General features: G+C 55.7%; 5 protein-coding genes across 5 annotated transcripts; 3 read left to right on the forward strand and 2 right to left on the reverse strand.

Moving 5' to 3' along the window:
- Window positions 1-387: 387 nt before the first annotated feature.
- Window positions 388-3249, forward strand: B0I36DRAFT_380683 (uncharacterized protein; the record flags this gene model as incomplete). The annotated part of the gene is made up of 10 exons (XM_046160828.1): window positions 388-457; window positions 654-717; window positions 787-918; window positions 980-1201; window positions 1275-1404; window positions 1464-1554; window positions 1611-1798; window positions 1854-2097; window positions 2151-2227; window positions 2282-3249. 10 exons carry the CDS (start codon window positions 388-390, stop codon window positions 2870-2872), a joined length of 1809 nt encoding a protein of 602 aa, XP_046016621.1. The 3' UTR covers window positions 2873-3249.
- A 231-nt stretch (window positions 3250-3480) lies between these two features.
- On the forward strand, window positions 3481-4499 carry B0I36DRAFT_66961 (uncharacterized protein). Its single transcript, XM_046163189.1, has 4 exons — window positions 3481-3647; window positions 3809-3888; window positions 4044-4076; window positions 4193-4499. Exons 1-4 carry the CDS (start codon window positions 3586-3588, stop codon window positions 4315-4317), a joined length of 300 nt encoding a protein of 99 aa, XP_046016622.1. The 5' UTR covers window positions 3481-3585; the 3' UTR covers window positions 4318-4499.
- On the forward strand, window positions 4500-6423 carry B0I36DRAFT_66962 (uncharacterized protein). Its single transcript, XM_046163190.1, has 2 exons — window positions 4500-5071; window positions 5134-6423. The coding sequence occupies exons 1-2, from the start codon at window positions 4681-4683 to the stop codon at window positions 6195-6197; spliced, it is 1455 nt and encodes a 484-aa protein (XP_046016623.1). The 5' UTR covers window positions 4500-4680; the 3' UTR covers window positions 6198-6423.
- Window positions 6424-7549: 1126 nt separating this feature from the next.
- On the reverse strand, window positions 7550-8476 carry B0I36DRAFT_238003 (Phosphoadenosine phosphosulfate reductase family-domain-containing protein; the record flags this gene model as incomplete). Its single annotated transcript, XM_046149572.1, has 1 exon — window positions 7550-8476. One exon carries the CDS (start codon window positions 8474-8476, stop codon window positions 7550-7552), a length of 927 nt encoding a protein of 308 aa, XP_046016624.1.
- Window positions 8477-11486: 3010 nt separating this feature from the next.
- Window positions 11487-12120, reverse strand: B0I36DRAFT_67024 (uncharacterized protein). Its single transcript, XM_046163191.1, has one exon. It carries the CDS (start codon window positions 12073-12075, stop codon window positions 11641-11643), a length of 435 nt encoding a protein of 144 aa, XP_046016625.1. The 5' UTR covers window positions 12076-12120; the 3' UTR covers window positions 11487-11640.
- Window positions 12121-12185: the final 65 nt, after the last annotated feature.

Here is a 12185-nt window from a genome sequence, read left to right on the forward strand (position 1 = left end):
CAGGTTGGTCTCCTAACTTCCAAGCTTGGTTGCCAGCAGAAGACTGATCGGCACAACTTCTTTTGTCCTGCCTGGAAGTTCAACGCCTCCTAGTGTCGTCGTTTGCCGCTCAACTGCGCACTATCAGCACCTTCAACACCCTGACTCTGTCAGTATCATTATCCCAGCCAGGATTCTCCTGTTGCCGCCGTTCATCCCTTAATCAAGAGTCCTCGCGCCTGGATCCAAAGAGGTTCTTCGTGCCCGCTATCCGTTGCATTGCCACCATTGGTGGTCCACCGTCATCGAACCACTCCACGAACGTCAACGACGTTCACCCTTGAGGCTGTCTGGCCCCAATTCCACTACCTTCGACGATCCGGGCACAGAGCCAGGTCACAACAAACCATGTCGTTCAAACGTAACGAGGGCAACGCCAACATGAGCCGCTCATCTTCGAGCTCCGTCTCAAGCGTCGGTGAGTCTGGCCTTGTCAACCAGGCGTCACGCCTTCCCACTTGGTGATGCCTCAATAAAGTCTTCGTCGTACTGGCTACATCCCCGCTCGTGATGGCCTGCAACACCGCCCAAGGCCTATCATCCAACCTCACGGCTGTCTCATGCCACTACCGACACTTCCATTCCGTCTAGGCAGTCACTAATATCTTCCACAGGTGGTGGAGCACCACTCTGCGGCAGTCTTTCAACCTTCGCATTCGACAGTCCCAAGCCACCAGGGTGAGTTAAGGATACGGGTGGAGACCAAAGCTGGCAATAAAAGCGACATGAGCTGACAGTGACATTCAGATCGAGTTCCAGCCACAAGTCGCTCAACACGACCTTTCCGCTTCAGCATTCTCCAGAGGTTGTCTCAGGTCGAAGCCGTGCTGTCTCGGATGCCATTTTTGCTTCTCCCGAGCCCCGTGAGCACGGAACCAAGTACGTGATAACCGAGGTCCCTCATCGCGAGGAGCTGTGCTGCTAACCTTGATCACTGCAGATCGACGGGCGGCTTCCAGCTCGGTGACCCCGCTGAGGACGAGGACGTCTTTGTTGAAGGCGAGCATGGCTCGCTGCCATACACAGTCACCACGACTACCCAAGACGGCATCCCATGCACCATTGTCCGCACAATCATTGATCCAGACGACGATGATCGAGCTGTGGGCGGCGTGGATGCACAGGTCCACTATCCGGGCACAGCCTGTGTCTTTGTTGCCAAGTAAGCATGCTCCATTCACACCCTGATGCTCGAATGCGCCTGCGCGACAGAGATATACTGACATAGCATACAGCCTTCCCGAGGGTGCCAAAGACTCTCGCTTAGAGGCGGCTGTCACCAGTGCCTTCTCTAAGTTCGGTTGTGTCTTCGTCAAGATCCGCCGTGACAATCGCAACATGCCTTTCGCCTTTGCCCAGTATACTGTAAGTTAAAAGATCGTACTAGACCTTGCAAGCACAATGACTGACACTGCTCGCCACAGAGAGACGAGCATGCCGAGGTTGCTCTTCGTGAAGGCCGTGGAACGATCATCGAAGGCCGCCCCTGCCGCACTGAGAAGGTGCGTGGCAATCGTAAGTGCTAGCACATCATGTGGTCGAGAGATGTTGACTGACACTTTGGGTCTCAGGTCTGTTCATCATTTGCCGTCGTGACAATTGCCCCATTACGGCTGATGAGGCAGCAAAGGAGCTGGGCCGCACAGGTCCCATTATCAAGACCGAATACATCAGTCAGGATGTTCTTGATGCCCTCAAGATCGACAATGGCGTCCTGGTTGAGTTTCAGAACTTTGACCCTGACCGAGATGTTGTGGCTGTAAGTGCTTGACCTCAAACTATGCAAGTGCACAGGCTGACCCGCGACTGCGCAGCTGTACCGACGTCATCCAACTTTCCGTGTCATCCCTTACGATGTGAAGCGACACGATATTGCTACGCGAATTGACGCTGATCGCCGATACCTCGAGAACTACGATCTCGAGCGACGCTCCGTGTTCATTGGCAGACTTCCGACAGATATTGCCCCCGCAGACCTCGAGAAAGAGATTAGATCAGTCATGGCTGAGGCTGGAGAGGTCAAGGCAGTCACTGTGATCAGCAAGCCACCCAATCCAGGTGAGTCTCAATGACAGCACATGAAATTTCTGCAGTCCTGACGCAAAGTACAGAGCGCAACACCGCGGTTGCCTTCGCATTCTGCGAGTTTGCGGCCCCCCACATGGCGATCAATGCTATCGAGAGCATGGTAAGTGCCTGGTGGCCACGGCTGGCCGAGCACGATTACTGACAGCTCGTCCAGAATGGCGTTCTTATCTATGACACCAAAGTCAAAGTCGAGGCCAAGTCGTCTCGGGAGGTCGCAATGCAGAACAGCAATCGCCAGAGCTTTCTGCCGAGACAGGAGGCAAGCCCAGCACGTCCTCTGAGATCATATAGATCCTTGCAATCCATGCAGCCTGCCACGCCCCCAGCCCTGAACCGGAAGCTGAGCAACATGAGCATGACACCAGCAGAGGCCATCGCAGAAGAGGCGGCACTGGCAAGCCTGGCCCAACTTCGTTTCCCAACCGAGTATCCCAGCCCTGTTCATGTGGCAAGCCCCTATGGTGTCGACATGGGATACGGTGTGGGAGTGCCCGTGACGCCTCAGTTCAGCCCGTACGCAACATACAACACTGCCGCAGCATTCTCGCCCGCTGCCCCAGCCTGGAACCCATACTCCTGGGCCACACCTTATCTTTCGGACCCTCGCTACGCCCATGCCGCTGCTGCTTCTGCGTACAATCAGGCTACTTTCGCCCGCCGGGCCAACGAGTTGGGAACGCCAACAAAGCAATTCAACGGCAAACATGACAATCTGTCCGAGCCAGCCGGAAGTCGTGAGCATTAGCCCCGTGCCTGCACCAACGACTGATGTCGTGGTTCAATGTCTCGGCAAAGGGCTTGGCAATGTAGACTTCACAGGACATTTCTGCAATTCATGGCTAACCCTCTGACCTTTGTGTGAAATTGCTCAAGTCTAAGACTTGCTTGGAGAACTCTGACGTGAGTCTCAGCTGCTCTGACAAAAAAAGGGCGTTGTCAGAAGAGTGTTTGTGGGAAATATCGTTACATGGATGGATAATGCTGCTGGTCGCATTGAAGATGGACAACGCTTTGTATTTTAGGGGATTTTCCACCAGAATCAGGGATAAGATCTGTCTGAGGGTGGGGATGTGGTCAAGGAAAAGCTGCGCAGCCAGTGCACAAACGATGGGGTGATGGCGCAATTTCAGGCCCTGGCCAAACCAGTTGTGTAAATTACTTGAGTAAACACGCAGTCAATCATTCGCACCATGGACCTGAACCCTGCCGCGTAGACGTGGTGATGCTCCGGAAAGCGGAGGGTATCGGCGGGCGGGACTTGCCGAGCACGAACCCCCAATGTTTGCTGGGGGCGGAGCTATGTCGGATTGAGGATGTCCCAAACTTTTTCGCCTTTCATTTCACTCTCACCATTCATTCTGCAAACCACGCTCCCCTACGATTTTACCCGCCCAAGCACGGCGAGAACCATTATTATTCCCATCCTATATCGCGTCGCGCAGTGAGCAGCTCCTAGAGATGGGCCAACCATCGTTCGAGGCGTCCAACGCCCTCATCTACGTCACTTATGGCGCATTCCTGTAAGTCCATGCATGCGCGTGACGACGTGCGCCTTTTAGTCGCCCTTCCCGTGTCCTGGGCAGCGCTGGCCAATCTATACTGCTGGACGCATGCAACACCGCACCTTATCACACTCATTGAGTTCGATCACCCCTTGCTGACTTTGACATGCTGCATGCAGCCTTCTCGGTACCGGCCTGGCCTGGAGGATGCGCAACCAGCCCAAGTCAGAATTCTTGGCTGGTAATAGAACTCAGTCCGGTCAGATCTCACCTAGCTGGCAGCAGCCGAAACCTCATCACGAGGCATTCCATTCCTCGGTCACCTTTGGAGGAGGGTCTGGCGAGGATCATCAAGCCTCTAGTTGCCCTGTTTGTCAGGTCTGCGAATCAAGTCACTAACATTCGTCCCCGCAGCCTTCCCAATTGCGTTGAACTTCATCGCCGCTGGTAAGTAGCTGCACAGACAGCAGAGAGCGCAAGCTCTCGTTTTCAAGTCAGATCAAAGCGGTAGCACCGATATCCAACCTGCTCGGTCATTCGACTTGGCCATGGACACAACGTAGATCCTACAGGCCATGGTGTAGAACACACACGCTTGCTGGCAAGCTGGCACGGCGTGGAGCGATCCCATGCCTCTACAACAAAGCGTGACGACTCGGGCACGGCCCGCACCCCCCGCCAGGCTTGACGACGGCCTCGATGGGACGCTCTAGTCTTAAGCATATTGACGATAGGTTCGTACTTGATAATCAACAGATCTTTGGTCTCTTTGCTATTGGAAGTGGGCACGGGCTCTGGACCTGGGGCTTCACAGCCGAGGGCCTCCCACTTTCGAACGGCGGAGAGGCTGAAGTTCTGCGGCTCACTACGGGCGCTGAATCAAAGCGCGACCATTCCCTGGAATCCACCCGCGACTTTGGTGCGCGGAGATTCCATGGATGGCGTGCAGAGATGAGGCTGAGATTGTACCGTAATTACTCGATCAAGTTAATGCTTGCGTGGGAAACGTGCTGCCGCGACGATCTACCCCCTTCTCCCTTCCAAAAGTTTCATGCATGCTAACCTTAGCCGACTCTTTCCTTTGCTCGCGCCAACAGCTATGGGATCGGGCATTCTCTTCTCGTACCCTCAGCTGGCTACTATCGCGGGACTTCAGGGTGTCATCGTTTATGCATTAGCCTCCGCCCTGCCATTGCTGGTCTTTGCCGCCCTGGTCCCCGTCATTCGTAGCAAGTGTCCGGAAGGCTTCGTGCTCACGGAGTGGACCCGACAGCGCTACGGCGTTGCCACGGCGCTGTATCTCGGAGCATTGACTCTGCTCACACTGTTTCTCTACATGGTCGCTGAGCTGTCCGCCATCGGCCAAGTTGTCACAGCTCTGACTGGCCTTGACGGACTTCCAGTGATTATTGTTGAATGCATCATCACTACCATCTACACATGTAAGAACGCTTCCAAGAACATGGTCCTCGGGGATAGGCTGGTTGACCACGGTTGTGCGCAGCTCTCGGCGGCTTCAAGATCTCTTTCATCACGGACAACGTGCAGGGAGCCATGGTCTGTGGCCTCATCATCATTGCCACAATCACCATTGGTGTCAAGGCGGAGATTGACCCGGAATTGATTCGATCTTCTGGCTACCTGGAACCAAGCCTTCTTGGCTGGCAGCTCATCTACATCCTCCCGGTCGCCATCATCACCAACGACTTCTTCCTCGCCAACTTCTGGTTGCGTGCATTCGCCTCCAAGACCGACAAAGACCTGTGGATCGGCATGTCGATGGCTACGGTGGCTATCCTGGTTATTCTCACTCTGGTTGGCGTAACCGGCCTTGTAGCCGCTTGGTCTGGCGCCTATCCTGGTGACCCTCCTGTCGATGATGGCTCTGTTGCCTTCTTCCTGCTCCTCGAGTCTCTGCCTAGCTGGACCGTAGGCATTGTGCTGGTGCTCGTCGTCACGCTTAGCACTGCTGCATTTGACAGTCTGCAATCGGCCATGGTTTCGTCCGTGTCCAACGATCTCTTCCGCAACAAGCTCAACATCTGGTGGATCCGTGGAGGTGTCGTGGTCATCATCGTTCCCGTGGTGATTCTTGCGCTCAAGGCTCCCAGCATCCTCCAGATCTACCTCATCACGGACTTGCTGTCGGCAGCCACCATCCCTGTCCTCATCCTCGGCCTGTCCGAGCGCTTCTACTTCTGGCGTGGCTTCGAGGTTGTCGTCGGCGGTCTTGGCGGCATTTTCACCGTCTTCCTCTTCGGCACCGTCTACTATGGAAACGCACAGGCTGGTGGCGAGCTCATCCTGCTGCAGAATGGCCTGTACGGCAATGACTGGTCAGCCTTTGGAGCCTTTGTCGCTGCACCGGTCGGTGGCATTCTGTGGGGCACTGGTGCTCTGCTTCTCCGGCTCGCTTGCCAGTGGATTCTTGCAAAGAAGAGCGGCCGCCGCTTCGACAGCCTCGACCGCCCTCCCGTGTACGGCTCTGAAAGCCAGAGTGTTGCGAGCCAGGAACCCGTCGCTCGTGACGACGTCGCTCTATCCAAATCCACCGGCCAATTCTTTTGAAGTTGAGAGCGGAGGAGATAGAAACACGGTTTTCAGCACGGACAGCAAGAGTTCAACCCTTGATCCGTTGAAACCCCGTGCGATTGGCTCAGTAAAGGACTTTTCATGCTCAAAATTCCTTGCTGTACCGGTGGTTGGATGATGTTTTAAAAAGTGTAATGGAGGTGGCACTTTTTATTATTAGTTAGGCCCGATGAGGATGTGCTTTTGTTATGCTACATCTCCATGACTGGCTGCAGAACGCACTTCATTGGGTTCGGGAGGATAATTGGAACCAGGACGACCCTGACAGTGGTATCTGTTGCGGGCAGTATCGTAGTCAACATTGTGGGGGTGGTATCTGTACCACGTTGTGCGCACAAACGTATACAGTGAATGAGAAATACCACAGCTACTTGTTGCCAAGCAGCATTCTCCTGAAGTGAAGTGAACCGGGCTCAGCAGATGTGGGATGAAGTCGGGACTCGAGAGCTCCTTACTTGCCGTTGTTCAGGTAGAGAGCATGACCTGGCTGGTCAGCAGAGGTTCGAATGCGGGGGTGGTGGGAGGGGCGGCCAGTCAAACGGCGTGCGTGTGCGTGGTGATTTCCCCAAATCGCAGAGACCTCACTCACTGCATCCACAACGGCGATCACTTTCCCCTCCATTTTATTCGCCGTCGTGGTGGTGGACGCCGTCTTAGATGCATCCTATTGCTCACGACGATGTAGTAAGCACCAGCAACAACCCTTGCCCAGCCGCCCACGTGGTCCGGTATATATATGTACCGTCGAGCATGGCCCCCCCTGCATGCGGCTCTAATGGCATCGTTTGACATCACTCGTTCTTTCATCTTGAGCGTCGAGACTGTTGGCGGGCGCGGAATCCACGGAGACCATCAACGCTCGACGTGAAAGGCATGCTTTACACCCACCAGACACCAACTCTCATGGACGAGAGTTGTCGCCTTTCAATGTCCACGGTCGAATATTCACAGAAGCAGCACGGGAATCACGATGTTGAACGAAATTGGTTGAGGTCTGACACTTGAGTCAAAATTTTACTATCTCTTTGTGGTATGGCATATCCTTTCTATCTTTGCAAATGCTTTGCAGTGCTGCTTTTGACTTTTCCCCCCGGTTCCCCACTCCCGCCAGCAACTGGCGAGCGTAGATTATACGTGAGAGGACGATGATGCTGATACTAATGACGATGATGGTGATGCTAGTCGCTAAATGCCCGGAGGCATGCCAGAATGGGAAACGCCCGAAACTCCGCCGCATGCCGTTGTCGGCCCCGAAACCCGAAAGAAGAAGAAGAAGAAAACATCATAAAATCATGGTGGACACAGACACACGAGCCGCCCCCTCAGTTCTACATGACCGAGATCTGCTGGCTCCTTTCCACCTTTTCCAGCGCGGAGCTGAGCTGCTCCTGCTCTGACGATTGCTGCTGCTGCTCCTGCTGGCCACTCAGGAACTGCGCGTACCGGGACATCTTGTTGTGAATCCCACACTCGGTCTTGGCCCGGCCCTTCCAGCGGCCAGCCCGCTCGTCCTCGGTCTCGGACACGGGGCTGGTGGAGTGCCAGTCACCAATCGACTTGTATCCTTGGTCGAGCAGGACGTTGTATGGGATGTCGTGCTCGGTGATGTACGACTTGACCTGGCTGAAACTCCAGTCCATCAGGGGGTTGATCTTGATGATGCCGGTCTCGTTGTCGACCTCGATGTACGAGAGGCTGTCGCGCGCGCCGCCTTGCGATCGCCGACGACCAGTGAGCACGGCAGCAACCTTCAGCTCGGTGTAGGCCCGCTGTTGAGGCTCGACCTTGGCGATCCAGTCATACAACTCCTCGGCCATGTCGTACAGGCCCTCGCCATACTTCTCCTCGAATTCTGCCGTGTTCTCAGCACCGTCGGGGCGGTAGATGTGGATGGTGAGATGGGGGAACCTGGCCTTGACCCGGTCGATCAGGTCGTAGGTCTCTTTGAAGTGGTACAGAGTGTCCAGGAAGATGGTGCCGATTGAAGGAGCCTCGGGGGACTCGGCTTGGATCTTGGCGAGCATGTCCATGGTGACGAGGCCGGTCAAGCCGAACGCGGTCGACTGGTACAGATTCGGGAACATGACTGTGGCGAAGCGGAGCCGGTCAAGAGCACTCATCCGCGACATCTGCTTGTTCAGATGCTCGAGATGCATCTTGGTCAAGGTCACTTGGGGAAGACTTGCTGTCGAGCTGGTCGTCGAGGAAGCGGCTGTGGAGTATCCAGAATCGACCCCGTCCTTCACGGGCCGCATGACAGGCGACGACGAGCAGGAAGATGACTGTGTGGATGTGGAGGCATCCATTTTAGCGAAGGGTGGCGACGGCAGGAGGTTGCGTGGCCTTCAACCAAGTTGGAGTATGGAAACTTGGTATGTTGTGAGTCTCTCCTGTGGTTTGCTGTTCGGATATCCTGACCAAGATCGTTTTGCAGAATGTTCCGTGGAGTTGCGAGTTTGAGCTGGGCTGATGGTGATAGACAGTTCACAAGAGGAGATATGTCTTGACGTATCCTGGATCACGAAAAGAAGATGGTCCAAGTCGTCACTATCCCGGCTCAAGGGAGGGGAGCCTGAGATATTAAACGGAGGTCAAGCGTTGTGGGGAGCCTGGTGGTTGCGTGCTTGCGGGCACATCCTAGGGCGAGCCCGATTTTCGAACCTTCGGCCGCCGACAGAGATACTTACAAACACCAGGGCACATTATTAATGACGGCTTAGGAACGAGATGTCCCTAGAAGGGCGAGGGAAGCAGCCAGCATCCAGCATCGAACCAATCACGGCGCGGCGTCAGGCAAAACGGAGCGGATCTGGGCCAGGATCAGGAGCAATACGGTCGGTGCCCGTGGTTTCAGACCCTGCAGCGGCCTTCGGCATTGCGCGATCCTTGGCCATGAGCCATGATGAGGTTAACACGCTGGTCAGGCAAAATCTGAGGTCGAGCACGCAATCCGCGCTAATGCATCGTCAGAGGCTGTGATTGGCTGCCGCATTGCCTAAAGAGGCAATGGCCAGCCTCTCGGGCGACTCTGAGACGTCCTCCTCGCCCTCGCGTGTCGACAGTACTTGATTTCAAAGTTTTCACCTGCTGTGCAGGCGCGTTACGGGGGTCCGCATGTCGGTACCGAGTACCTGGCCAGCCCGATCTCCCCCTTCACGACGACCTGTTCGCCAGCGGCCTGGAATCGGCCAGTCAAGTTTGAAGCAAGCGCCAAGAGCTGCTCAGTCATCTCTTCCGGTAGGGAAGTCTGGCAATCACTACGCTCGAACAACTGATTCCATAGCTAAAGAAGCAGCCTGCTCGACGCTCTTCGTGTGTGTCTGTGAAGAGGGATGATTAATTGTGCAGTCAAACTTGGGCCGGAAGTGTCGCGTGTCATAGTCATCCACTGCTGTAGCGACAAGCCCCCCCTGAGCAGGCATCTTTTGTAGAAGCGGCCCCGAGCAGGCTGTCGGCGGCATCTCGCGATAGTGAAAGAGTGAAGAAGCGGGCTGGTTTTCCCTGGACAGTGCCTTACAGCGGAGCCACGGGGCGTTTCCTGCGCGCTCAACGTTGCAGTGAGGCGTCGATACTGCAACAAAGACCATTGAGTGCAGGAGGCGGCCCATGTCTATGACAAGGGAATTGTCCTGCCAGACCAAGACTTTACCGATCAGGATTCAAGGTATGGCATGCGAGCATGATTGACATGATCGACATGGCCTCGAGTAGCAATCCACGACAGGATTGCGCAGGGAGCATCGATGCTCAGACAAGTCTGATCATCGAACGTGATGTAATACAAGCACCGCCATAACTTCAAGCTATGCTGTGCTTGTCGGGGAAGGCTAACACAAGCATGGATGCACAATTCCTCAGTTTGAAAAGTGCCGTGTTGATGAGCCGATGCAGTCCTTCAGGTGTGATGATACACAGGACAGGTTCAGGCGCGACCCGGGACGGAATGAGCCAACGGAGCCACGACTCCGTTTATGCAGGACCGTTCTCGATAACGCTCCAGTCCAGGTCAGAGCGCTGCGCTCTGGTGGGCGTCAAGATCTGGGGGAGACGTTGTCGATGTGGCGCCGGACGTCTCCAGGGTGCGATTGCGTGCTCGCGAAAATTAATGGCGATGGCGGAAGGCAGTGGGGGCCGGTTGTCGGACGGCTGGCTCTGGATGGCTCCAGAACGGGCGACGGGACGTGCTGGGGAGAAATGGAAGCGCTGGATGACGATATCTCTCGGCGGCGGGATGGCGCGCTCGCGTGCTTGCCGCTCCGAGAGCCTAGCGGACCAGAGCCGCACACACGCCATGGAAGAGTGCATCAGAAGCGAGTCATAAGGTAGACAGGGCCCAGCCAGCCGGGAGAGTGGCACAGAGCGTGCGCCGGCTCGGAGCCCCGATTTCCGGAGCACATCATCAGCACACTGCCGGCAGCCTGTGGGGCCCCACTTTTGGTAACATCGACGACAGCCTTGGAACCCGCAGGCGGGCGAGCACAGGCGAGCGCACGGCGGTGCTGAAGTCAGACAGACAGACAGGCAGGCAGGCAGGCAGGCAGGCATGCTGATCACCAGCCACGCTCTCAAACACGTCACGGTCGGGCGCATCCGTGTGAGGTGGTGGCGGCAAGCTGCTGATCCCAAGTCGCCTGCACGATCAGCTGCCAGGCCCAAACGATGGGCTGGCGTCACACTGACTTGACTGCCCTTGCCCTTCCGAGCTGCGTTGATTACGTCATCCGATGACCTCACATTCAATCGCCTCGATCATGTTCGGAAAACACCATCACTAATACATGGTGGTCCTCATGATCTTTATTGTCAGCAGCAGCAGCGGCGGCGGTGATATTGTGCATGAAGCGCACCCCACGACTGATCAATGCGAAGGTGCCGCCGAATACACACACAAACTGCCAAGGGAAGACACAGCATACTTATGGCGTGCAGCTAGCTCAGTCGGACGTAGTCAACAATGTGTATGGCAACTGGATTTTACAAGTTAATTGGGTAAGCAGAGGAGGCACATACGAGCTGATTGATAGGGTCTGCCCTTGGTTCCAGCAGACAGCGGCAGACCCGTCTTGTCAGCGGCTGGATTGGAGGATTAGTCAGGTACGTACTGCCTGCTGACGTCTGGGACTTGGACCCTCCAGGGGTCCACGCGTCCCTTTGGACTTGCTGGCGTTTGTCAGCCAAACAGCACTTGGGGACGATGAGACGTGGCCAATGAAGCAAGCAAAGGGTCCGAGTTGCTGCAGAGGACCAGATTATGACGATGGGGACAGCGCAAGAGCAACGTCCACGTTGGGAGCTGTCTTGAAGGCGGCTCGAGCAAAGCGCGACTCTCCAACGTGGTTGCCACGATACGAAGCATGACCCAAGACCTCGGAATGGTTTGCGACCATGGTCTTTGCTCGTGAGAGCATGCCATAGCCTGTCAGAGAAAGTCTCGAGTCTCGGGTGTCTTGACTCGGGTCATGATTGTGGCTGAGGGCTGATATCTGCCGTCATAGCAATCAATGCGGTGGTCTTCCAAGCCTTCATGTCTGTTGATATCCGAACGAATGACACTGGCTGTTTTGGCACTGGTCTGGAGCACGCTGGGCGAGCTACACACTGGTTCTTGCGCTTGTGACCTGGCTATCATAACGACAGAGAGGAAGAAGGCCACTGAGTGCAATTGCTTGCAGCCGGTGAGGATGATACAACTGGGGAGTGAGGTGTCGGAATGAGAAGCCATCTCAGGGGAATTTAGCGAAGCTGCGGGCTTGGGATGATTCCAGCTGCCCAAGAGAGCTCCCTGGCTCCAAAGGGAAAAGCCCAGGGCGAAGGATGCCATAAGCGTAGGTTGTACTGGACATAGCTTGGGCATGGGGGCGAAGTTTAGCACGTGGCGACAGGGCTGTCAGAATCGCGGGAGGGCTTGACCTTGACAAGTCGCTCCCCACTACGGCACGGCACAGACAGACCCCTGCAGCAGGG

The sequence above is a fragment of the Microdochium trichocladiopsis genome (genome assembly GCF_020744255.1).
Source record: "Microdochium trichocladiopsis strain MPI-CAGE-CH-0230 chromosome Unknown B0I36scaffold_2, whole genome shotgun sequence".
Classification (NCBI taxonomy): Eukaryota; Fungi; Ascomycota; class Sordariomycetes; order Xylariales; family Microdochiaceae; genus Microdochium; species Microdochium trichocladiopsis.